The sequence below is a fragment of the Opisthorchis viverrini genome (genome assembly GCF_000715545.1).
Source record: "Opisthorchis viverrini unplaced genomic scaffold opera_v5_260, whole genome shotgun sequence".
In the NCBI taxonomy this organism is placed as follows: Eukaryota; Metazoa; Platyhelminthes; class Trematoda; order Opisthorchiida; family Opisthorchiidae; genus Opisthorchis; species Opisthorchis viverrini.
In genome coordinates this window covers 128,674-140,684 of record NW_008751918.1, presented here as the reverse complement: position 1 = coordinate 140,684, position 12,011 = coordinate 128,674, and the positions used below count along the sequence as shown (strand labels likewise).

Genomic DNA, 12,011 nt, shown 5'->3' with positions numbered 1-12,011 from the left:
ACAGTGGAATAGCAAGCAGTTCACAGAGATCGTTAACCAAGACAAAACATACTCGGTTGGACTGTGAGCGAGGATATTCTACTGCATAATGAGGCGATTTAGAAGATTTTGCCATGAAAGCCACTTCACGTCTGCCAGTAAAAGCTTCTGGAGACTGGTAGAGACAAGACCGTCCTGCTGAAGGACGTTCTGGGGCTCGAGAATTCGACGACGGAGGGTGAGCTTGTCGTAAGTCGATAGGTGGTTTCAGCTCCGGAGAGGCTGGTTTATTCGGAAGATTGACAGTAGGACCCGCCGTTTGTATGAACTGGGGATACTGGAGGGCTATCTTATGTATCTGAAGCAGAAAGAAAAAGTAAAGAAGCGGTCATTCGTCGTCCATTTCTCTCATTTGTCATCCAGTAAAACTATGTAAGGATATGCAGCAGAAATACGGGAGTAATAGGGCTGGAACGACCATGTCAAAAACCACTAATTAATGGTTTTTCTATACTCACAACATTGCCTTCATAAATACAACCTAGCGATCAGCTGTGGTAATAATTTATGAAAGGAATGTTCCATTGCGATTAACTGAGGTTGATTCGACCAAAATTGGCATGGTGTGGATAGATGTAGCCTGAGAACACAAACTACACGTGTGCAACTGTTGCTCTGTGGGTCGAGAAGGTTTTTTTAGGTTGCGATACCAGCTCCACAGAATCCAGGCCCGAAGTCCGGTCCAAAGCATGTGCTGGAGGAATAGTGAGAGCACGTTCGCCTCGCATGTCCGGAGTTCCGATTCCGGCACGGTCAAGGATGTACAAAACTGATGGGCTCTAATAAAATAGGAATACCAGTTCAGTGCTTCTCCGATATAGTGTGGGCTCATCGGAGAATAAGTGCACCAGGTAGAAGGACTGTTCAAACGAAAGTCATATGAATGTGAACTTGACTTAGTTGATTGGATGCATCCTAGCTGTCAAATCAAAACTAGGTTAGAACGAAATTGAATTTCAATCATTTCAATAAAAACACGAAGCGGATGTGAAATTTGCTGAAAACAAGGAAAAGATTATTTTTGTACAGCAGGTTGATTTCAAATCGTGAATTCCTGGGTATGGTTTAGGAGGTTTCAGGGATTATCACCACCAGGGAAGAACTTCTGACACCGATGAAGCTGCAAGAGTGTGCGACCAGTCAGTTTATTAGTGCAGATGCAATGATCTGTTTTCGAGACCATAGGCTTAAACGCAAAACTGTCGATCGTTGCGGCTCACATTCAGCTGTATTCTCAACCCAAATACGATTACTGACGAGCTGAAGTAACCAACTATCCTTTGTAGGGGCTCACCACTGCACTTCTGCGTAAACCTTCGTCAATGTGTCCTAAGTAAAGGTGATAAGTTGTGCAAATAATCCGAATTAGCGGATTCATTACAAGTTTCTAGGTATTCTCGGGTCTTACTCGCCATTTTAGCTGCATATCACAACATTGCAAAAACCACTCTTGATTCGCTCTGTAAGGTTTGCAATTGGTTCGATATTTTCAAAAGAACACTATGTAGATTCACAACGTTTGTTGCGGCGTAACGAGCCTCATGAAGTGATTCGGAGGATGAACCAAGATAAGGCATCCATTACAAGAGTTCCTGCATATGCTTCACTTGTTTAGGGCCGCTCTTGTATCAAAGCTGTTTGAAGAGCTTTCAGGCCAGAAGGGATGACTGAAACCACCCATCTACCTCTCCCAGCAAAAGAGCATGGATGTTAAGAATTGTGCTTGCATGGTTACTTGGTAAAGCACAACTTACATTCTCCATAGGTTGACTTATTCACAGTATTCCAGGTTAGGTAAGAGATGTATAGAGTGATTAGTTTACCCCGATAGAGTCCACTGTTTACACACGCCCAAAATATGTTCACCGATGCACCGTCACCGTCGTGAATCCTCGCGGAGGCATTCTTTGCCCGTTGAATGACGAAAACCTACAGCTAATTTACAGACAATCCAGTGGAACATATATAAGGATAGAGAAAATGGGACTACTTGCAACCAGATTAGCCTCGGACAACTATGCAATCCATGCAGAAAGCAGACACGTTTTCCGCCCATTAGAAGGCATTCCAACATGGTGGTCGGTTTTCAAGGTATATGGATCAGTCGTTTCGTCTTCAGTACTGAAGTTTCTCATGAACGTTTATGGTTTGAACATGGTCACACCGTGTCAGGCAGCTTGATATGGTCACTAAACTGAAAAATCTGTTATTCATTAGAGTGATATGGTCACTTCAGTTGTGAATTACGTGCTGGAAGGGTTCAATCGAGCATTGTTCGATAAAAACGAGGCTAGCTGATGAGCGGCAGAATAGACAGTGTGTAGTCCATTCCAAAGAATAGCCTACATTCGCCACCGGTGGGAAATGGCAAACAACTAAGAGGTTTTTTGTAACCAAATTAGCGCACGATGTCAGCTGATTTGAAGAAGCGTTAGTTTGAGTTAAGAAGACAATACATTCGTGCACAACGTCCACAAGTTGGCTGAGGCATTATCAAAGCCTTTAGAGTTTCACCATTCGGAAGCGGATGGTTGCTAACCGAAGTGATCAGAAGTCTCCTATCCGAGTTAATTATACTTACTTGTTGGGGTAGTCGCGTCTACACCCGGGGGACCGTAACCCAACGTTTCAGTGATTCTATCCTGGTATTTATATGACTGCTTACTGAAGAAAGTGTAAGCTTAAGCAGAGCCACTCGACAGGATGGTGTACCAGAGTTGCACAGTTTTACTTAAGTACCAACTGCACAAAGGAATTAGCATCACCATTCTTACCTCAATGGTTGAGAATAGACAATGAGATTAGTGCCCTTATTATGTTGACGCAAACATGTCTCGTTTATCTGTCTCAATCACAGCTCAGTGACAAGAAGCATTTAGAAGCAGCAAACAGGGTCTGGGTCAACTACATTCTATTGGCTTGGCATGATCATGCAAGAGGACCAGAGCCTAAAAACGAACCTTTTGGAAGAGCCACAGGGGCACAGTGAACGTCTTCAATTGATCCACGTCGTCAGCGTCGTTGTTTGCCTCATGCGTTTGTCTGTAATACTGTCCAATCTGGCGAACCTGATCCGAATGCATTAGGAAGGCCTTGACACCTTGACTTGTCAGTAGTCCGGAATTGAAAAGCCAGGATTTGTCCTCAGTATCACAAGGGTAGCGGAATAATTCCGGGTGCTTTGTATAGATGCGTCCACGAGCAGCACCCAGGCCAAGCCAGCTGTAAATGAGAGATACCGGGTTGACGTCTGTTACATATACACCTCGTGCAGAGTGTACTTAGCATGACTGCAATAGGAAGAGGTTGCCGAGGCTGGATCAGAAGGATGAACGCTAGAAAAACGGCCACTGGAATTAAGGCAGCCCCGAGTCTACCCATATAGTGGCCAACATTAATGGAAAATGTCAATGGAAAATGTCAACTTACGTGTTTGCATTGGATCCCAGGGTGAAAGTAGTATTTTGGTCGAATACCAGAGGAAGAGAAGCCTGAGTGGTGGCTGAAATTGACGTCAACGAGGCGTTCCATTGTTGTCTGGATCTAAAATTTTGACGATCAGTAGAGAAATCATACCGCTAAAAGCAATGAGGTGGAAAACAGGAAAAACAGCCCCACTAAAGCTGTCAAGTAGTTTGCGAGTGGCTATTTCTATCCTTGTATGGCAGACATTTTTGCACATTCCGAGATGGATAAGTGGCTCAGCGAACTTGCTGGATGAATGTAGTGAAGCCGGTTGTGAACACTATACAGGTACACTCAAAGCGCCTAGATTTTTTAAATCATCTGCAACTGGCCAAGACCGATAGGATCCATTGGAAAGGAAAATTTATCCATCGATTTTTAAGCTGCACGAGGGAGACTACACAAGTAATAATGCTGTCTCGAGAGATGACAAGAAAACCCTACTTGACGGGCTACAGTGTCAGCAGAAGCGGTCAGCTGAAGTTGGTTGTTGAATGCAATATATACCCCAATACATGTCGTGAGGTAAAGATATGGACATATTCCGGAGCGAGCACGCTGTCCGTGACCTAGTTAATTGACTGCACTGAACAAATAGTGTCACAAGTCTACTGTTCTTTGCATGAGAGGCCGGTAATTTATGATGCGTGACACGGAGAAATGGACACTGACACGTTATGAAGTAAGACACACGCTGTATTTATGTGGAGAAGAGGAAAACGCAACAATGACCCAACTACTTGCTGCACCATATCAGATGTCTGCAAAGCTGGTAGAGATGTTCATTAAGTCGAATTAGTTTTTTGGTTGCTTGTTCCTCGTTCAGTTTCTTTTGGTTCGTTGGTTTGTTCTTCTTGTTCTTTTTAATTCGATGTACTTTCCAAAGAAAATACTCCTGCTCTCTCGAGTCTATAACGTGGAAACTCGAAACAGCGAACTCACCGGCAAGCTACCGATGGCCGTGTCGTATTCACCTGGAAAAAAAAACAAATGAGCACTGAGTAGATTAATCGAGAATTGGGATATACACAAAAGAGTACCACTGTTTGGTACCAACCGCGCCCAAACAAAGTTGGAATCCACAAGGGACACAATCCCAGATTCGGAAAACGTAGAAAAGTTAACTTCGGGTCGTATAATATACTATGTCCATCATACATTCACGAACATTGTGGACTTTCTAGATCTCATCCGGTAGCAGTGCAGAAACCCCTCGGGAGCATTCGTTTCACTGGATATTTGCGGCATTCCAGAAGCAATAGACTACCATGCGTGCTGTTGTGCGGTCTCTGGTAGAGAAATGCACATTGACCGATACGAACACATAGCACTTCAGGTCATTCAATTCTAAAGGCAGCGAACAGAACGTTGGAAAGGAGTCTTCAACCTGGATCATCTGAATTTCACCGGAATACCAACGATGTCACGGGAATTAGCAACGAGACGTTGCAGTCATACTGTTAAGGTCAGCAAACAAACCAACTGATTGTACTGCGTACTCTGGTGTTGTGACCAGCTTCAGATCTCCACATGTCTGTGAACAGCAAGGAAGAATCCCAAAAGCGCTTGCACTCGACTTGTGTGAGCGACCGCAGAACAATACAGCAATCCTCGAGAAAACTATGTAAACTCAGCCGCATTAGACAGGTAGACGCGGTCAGCAAGCACTAAAAACGGTCTCTTGCGAGTGACCTGAACAGCCATGGGGTCATGTCAGAGGGGGGTCAATAGAGGGAAGATCGTTGAAATACTCACAGTTAAGTTGAGAGTCTCACAGAATGCAAGCCAGCATGAAAGACAAATGCGAAAAACATGAGAGCTACTCTATCACTAGCACTTCAGAAAGTCTACACAAGTCATAGTCTGAGCGAGATAGTTGAACCTAACCATGGATAAGCATGGTAAGCATCAGTTGGACAATAGTGGGAAAGGACTGGAAATCGGAAATAAATAGGAAAACAAAGTTGTAAATCTTTCCGAGTTTAACATGGAAATATTTATTTCGTTGCAAAACAAGGGTCATTCTTTGGTCGTTTGTTTGCTTCTTGGCTTTCATGCACTGAGACAAAGAATCAGGACATACCAAACTGACAAAACGACTAGCGCTGGGCAATGTCTCTTGAGGACAATAATTTAGCACAAGTTCAGGCACGCACGTAGTGTCCCGTTCCACACAGCTCTCACGGCACACATGACAAAAATGGGTAGGGTAGGCTGAAATACACCGGGATAGTGCGACCAGCCTCCTGGGTTGTACTGTGGTGTTCAGTGAAAATACAAGGCAATACGTATGTATCAACCAAACTGTGATGCGTCCGTTTTAGCTCATTATGAACCAGTAGTCTACGGATATAGTCATAACCATACAACGGAGAACACTTGGAACGATTCAGAGGTCAACCATTATTACCGGTTAAGAAAAGCGATTGAACTTCACATAGAAAAGTAATCACAAGGTCGCTTACAACTCTTCAACAGCTCACAACCGGTCTCGCCCTCTATATAGCTAATCAGGTAGGCACAGTCCCCAAGTTTCTGTCAACCTTGTGTTCTAATTGAATCCAAATTCTACAGATTTCGACAAATATACTCATTTGTATACCACTTTATATTTCGCGGAAGGCTCAATTGAATCTCTCGTTTATAATATTCTTCAACTGAATGTACCGCACAAAGGCTGCCTCATGTTTCACCTAGTAAGATACACAAGATATTACAGTGTATTTTCATACAGCATTAAACATTATATAGGCTGCCTGTTTATCTATGAGCTGGCTTAGAGTGCTTCTGTCCGATCAAAATAGTAACGCGCGCGAGCGAGCACAAGGTACAACTACTTCTTTCTTCTGTCACCGCTAAACATTGAACGCCTGAATTCGATAACATGATACCGAAGATCGAGCCAAACGTCAAATCGCAGCTCAAATTAGGATGACCAATTAGGGATAGAAACCTTTACTGGGTCAAAAAGACATTTGGAACAAGAGATTAAGCGGGGAGATAAATCCTGTCTTCGGCTGAACGATCGACAGCTAAAGACAATAAGTAGTAGTACACACAGCGGCGGTAAGCAGTGATCCAGAGTGCGATGTGAAATATACTGGTTACACGGTTACCAATTCGTCTTTGCACATAACTGAGAGTCAACTAACACCTCATTAGCACAGATCCGTCGCACAGCATTGCCGTACAGCTGACTGTAGATAGCTATCGAGTTTGGAATCACCCATGAGCATGGGCCACGTCTTGCGATTTGGGGACTGGTCGCGTTTTAGCTGCATATCTACGTTTCCGTACATGATTTCAAACCGTTCAGTATCGGTTTCTAGCCTACTGACCAACTTGACGTGCGCTTGTTGTGAGGAGCATTCAGTAAGCTAACATTCATTGGTAAGAACACATCTCGAGGGCCAAAGTCCGCAATGGATTCAGTCATTTTCCTTGTTTATTAAAGTATAATACCGTGACGAGGGGTAATGTAGCAATGAATCGATTCCGGAGGCGGAAATACGTAAGCTACTGTATGCAGGATATCGACCAGAAACCTCCTGATCATCGGAGCGAAACGAGTGCCGAGGATGAAAAAGGAAGAAGGGAATGAAAAAGGATAAACGGCAAACAGTTTTGATGGTGGTATTTCAAAAATTATCTACCGCTGTGAAATTCCAGAAGATAAACATGTCTAGCAAATCACATATAGTGAGGTAAGTAGGATCCTATGGAGTTCAGTATAAGTAAAGTTACTTGTTTGTGGTCTCCCCTAGTGTACTGAAATCAATAGTTCAGAAAATACGAATCCAGGGCCTGATTTATGCTCAACGTAGCTCTTCACCTTCACTTTTCAGTTGATCACATTAAAAAATAAAAAATGTTCCCTTCTGCTAACAATAAATCTGACAAAGCGCTCTGACTGCCGAAACGCGCAGCAGTTTAAACTCTTTTTCTGATTCGTAGTTTGTTTCTCATTTGCTATTCTTGTTTAACCATTGTTAATTACTTGGTTTTGCATTCCCTGTCCCAGATAAGTGTGACTTGAGAGCTTTTGGCAGTTGAAACAGTTAAAAACAGTGATCAAGGTCTTCTATCACCTTTTGGACAAAGTACTGAAGTAGTGTCGCATAATTGGCTATTCATGGGAAAAGTATAGGATCTGTTCGGTTATCTCCAAAACATCAATGCACTCATTTCTCACAACTCTTAAACGGTAGAGCAGCTGCGCTATTCTGCGTTACAATCCTGCATCGAAAATGACCGCATAGATGGTCGCCGTATCAACGAGCCCCATAAGGGTAAGTTATAGGTTGTACTTTCGATGTCGACAGGATCGCAATCAGCATAATCTTTGCATCAAATTAAGATCCGTTCAGTGCGTGTACCAGGCACTGTTCGCATCATGTTGGCATCAAGCTGTTAGATAATCATGCTGCAAAAGTCAGACCTTGCCCGTCAGATTAGAATGCACTGGAAATCTTAGTTACAGTCGGACCGGCTACAATTTAGCTCATAAATCGGCTGAACAAACTGGTGTGACTGGTGCATAAAAGGGCGCAATCAGAAAGGAAGGGTTCAACACCATCTGTAATGTATGCGAAGATGTCTGATGTCAAACACTTGAGTGATCAGCCACAATGTTCACATGTTGGAAAGATTGGCAGCTTAGGAGTTCCAGACCAACACGGCTGTTAAACAGACAGAGCGCCGTGTTGTCCATAATGTGAAAAGTCTAAAGAGAAAACTACGCTAAGTTGTGACTTTAGACTTTCCATATTTGGCAGCCTAGTTTGCGGAAACTAGTCTACCTTGATCAGATGTAACGGATACGTGTTTGTGTTTCACAACATTAGATACTATCCACATATTTATTCACTTGGTCGTGATATTTCTCGGTTCCCGGTCGCCCAATCGGCTCATTAGGCGGCCTAAATTTAAAAGGGACGCTGCATTTGTCCACTTGTGTTCGGAATGCACGTGCTACAGTCCAAACTTATACTGCATTCCTATTGTAAACCAGCGTGTGTTCGATAGCCAGATCTATCTGGATCGATTCCTGAAGGACGTTGGTTCGCACCGGGAAAGGGATTTCTCCCTAGTTGGGAATTTCAAGGGGAGGCCTTGAGTTTTGAAGGCTGAAGTGTCGACCATTGGTTCGACTTATCCGACACTTAAATAACTAGATTTTAGTCTTTATCAGTTTTTGGATTCCAGATTTACAAGTGTTCCGCTGTTACTACAAACTGAAACATTGCTGACAATCGCCTGTGCGCACACCTCGTTCCTCACGAACTCGGTGCGAACAAATGCCTGTTCCTGTTGGTTCACTTTAAAACGGCGTTTACACTAACTTGACAGACAATAGAATGGTCTGCCCCCTTAACCCACAGTCGTGCTCGAAAGTTGTTGTCAGTATCCAAAGCGTATTTGACATAGAACAACACGGTGTTTTTGCACGACCCTTGAAGACAAGAATTCACGTTCACATCAATCACGTTTGAACGGCTCCTCCTGTCCGGTGCAATTACTCTTGTAAAACCACACCAAAGGGACTGCACTTGATTCTAGCCTTGCTCTCATTAGGACTCATCACAAACACATACCCTTCGCCATGCCGGAAGCTGATTACCAGACATCTGGAATGAGAGGCCAGTATGTTACCACTATTCTACCACATCAGACATGACGACGTTGAATTTCACTTCTCACAAATACTGTTGAACGACGACAGCGAATCTACTCACTCGGTCACTGCTTAAGGTTCTGCGAATAGGTACCAGTTAGGATTTTCTGGAAGCCACGCTACCAGGGCACATGTCAAGCTGGTGTGTGTTTTGGGTGGCAGGGCTGAGTTTACCTTGCTAAGTCGGACTTCAGACGGTATTCGATTGTGCGCTGGTAGGCTTAATAAGTCATGTAAAGTGAGTACGACAGTATCATTTATACCCACGCATCCGTGGAGTGCGGCCCCGAAACAAGATTTTATCAACGTGTGCATGATCTGCGCAGCTGAGTAAACAGTTCAGATACAGTGTTTTAGGCTAAAATATGGATACACGCCCGGGGTGCCCAGTTTTTGATGCGGCCCGTTTAAGGATGTCTGTTCTAGGATATTGAGCGATCCGACAACAGAGGCAGGTTTGGTTATGCATAAAACACAGCCTGTTCATCTGAAATGTCAACTTACAGAAGTCGATCCACTACCTGACGTCATCATCGAACGAATCATGTTGCTACTAGTTGTCGAGGACGAGGTTACGTCGAAAACTACCGCTCCCGCTGGTCAACATGTGTTAAATACGACCACGAGCCGGTGACGACCAAGATGTCATTATTAGGTGGACGGTTAAAAGTTAACACTGAAAACTTTGATCCTGTCAGAATAAACTCGTCGCCAATCTAATCTCCCCTCACCCCACCTACAGACTGGTGGTTTCCAGTGTTAAACACAGTTCGAATCAGTCATTCTGCTGAATCAACTAATTACTGCGCCAGAAGGCAGTGGATATTTACCTGTTCTCTCTAGTTACTCGGCCTTCCAACGGCTCAAATTACCGGCAGATGGTATGCACAACAGTCTATAAACTACACAAGGATAGATCATGAATTACGATGAAGTGAGGGTGAAGTTGAAAACACAACCAGAAGTTCTTGAACCCTGTTTCAATTAGCTAGGTGACAATATAGTGAAAGTACTCTTGAGATAAATCGTACAGTGCTGAGATAAACACTATCGGTGGTGAGTGAATTGGCTATCGAAATGTTTCACACCATACCATATGAAAAAAACGCCGCAACAAGTTTACTTATTATGAAAGCTTCTCATAAAGACGGGAATAACAGCGGGTCTACTGCGTTGAAGAGCCATGGAAAACCGCGTCTTGATGACCCCCCAACAGCTTTATGCAAAAACGGTGAGATAGTGTTTGTTAGGGAACCCACTTCCTTGCTATCCAAGAGGGACTTTCAAGAAAATATCAAAGAAAGATTGTGCCAACCATAGATGGTCCAATCTTAGCAGCACTGTCTCTGAACTGTTAGGTTATGTAACTCTCCGAAGGCTACGTCAATACCGTGAAGAGTAAACAGGTGAGCCGGATTTCGAGCTGGAAAGGGATGAAATAACTACATCTTCATTCCACGTCAAATTCCAAAAGACTATCTTGTGTCATTTCCGCCTACACGTGCGTCTTCAGGCTTTACTGATCGAACGAAATTAGGAAAATAACAGTCGACATTTGGAGTACCTAACAAATAGGGGCCACCCTTGAAGTCACACATAATAACTGAAGTCAAGTTAATAGTCACTCTTCTGTTTCAGTGGTGTTCGACACAGGTATAGTCCTTTCCTCTTCATTTTTGCTGTGGACGATACATTGGGTAAGTCGCTAGAAGGTTGCATTGGAAATATGGGCAGAACTGCTCCCAGCTTATTGCTCAGCGGATACGGAGAATGTCGATAATATCGTTGTAGGGAGTGGTGGCGCTAGTCAGACAAGAACAACTGAACCGCCCAAGAGTGAAGACCTATTGGCTCAGGATGCCCCTTGCAACATGCGAATGTAAAAATCGATTCTTAGGACTGCTAAGGGTTCAAGAACACAATAGATGATGACACCGTAGAATGAGCACACCGTTTTGCACAGTTGGTACGCTGGATGAAACTTGGTGGAATGAGACCAGGTGCTTCTGTTGATAGTACAATGTGAATCTGTCAATGTGAGACATCTCTGGGACCAACATGGGGACACATTGTGTCCACAGTGGTGACGACACCACTGTGTGCTCCACGCCACAGTAAGGTAGCAGAAATCGGTCAACTCGTGCCGAAGACGTTCAGCTATTATCACTTCGACAGTTGATTATATAGTAGTGCTCACATCTGGCATCATCATCGGGTGGTTAATGAAAATACGTGTCCGGGAATGCATCGCGCACCCAACCCATCTATTGAGACTACCATTTGGACGAGCGAGTTAGGCTGCTCAGGATTCCTTAGTATGCCACCACAACACCTATCATACTGGGAGTTGTTTGCAGGCTCTCAGAGTAACTGGAAGAAACAAAGACATGAATAAGCGAAGGCGTTGCGAGGTGATTCGGAAAATCTGACCGATAACCTATGATATATGGGATTGCATAGGTTTCTGAACATTCCAGAACATGGACATTTGGTTGAATGAATTGCGCTACCCAAAACGGTCGCCTCGTCAGCAATACAACATCTGAGCAGCTAGTAAATTTTTACGCCTTAGCTGTGTACAACGGTGATACTTTTACAAACAGCAGCCTATTGGAATGACCAACGCACCTGGAAGTGTAAATAAAATGCCCAATGAATTGTTAAGCTGCGAGCTTTTTTCGCCCCGTAACTCATGTGCAACCCGAGTAGAATACGAGGTCCCAGATGAGCAGCTTAGCCAAGCATAAACGAAAGCGGTACAAAAGAGGGTTGGATATCCATTAAAATCCTGTCGGTCAGCAGTCACATAAAAATTTTACAGCAGTCCTTAACT

General features: G+C 43.8%; 1 protein-coding gene across 1 annotated transcript in view; it reads right to left on the bottom strand.

The window, feature by feature from the left end:
- T265_09187 (hypothetical protein) overlaps positions 1 to 12,011 on the bottom strand; it is a gene marked incomplete at both ends in the record, with an annotated part of 75,374 nt that overhangs the window by 8,643 nt on the left and 54,720 nt on the right. The window contains 4 exons of the mRNA XM_009175199.1: positions 53 to 337; positions 3,000 to 3,261; positions 3,469 to 3,582; positions 4,447 to 4,478. Coding sequence (XP_009173463.1) covers positions 53 to 337; positions 3,000 to 3,261; positions 3,469 to 3,582; positions 4,447 to 4,478 — 693 coding nt within the window. The remainder of the gene's footprint in view (positions 1 to 52; positions 338 to 2,999; positions 3,262 to 3,468; positions 3,583 to 4,446; positions 4,479 to 12,011) is intronic.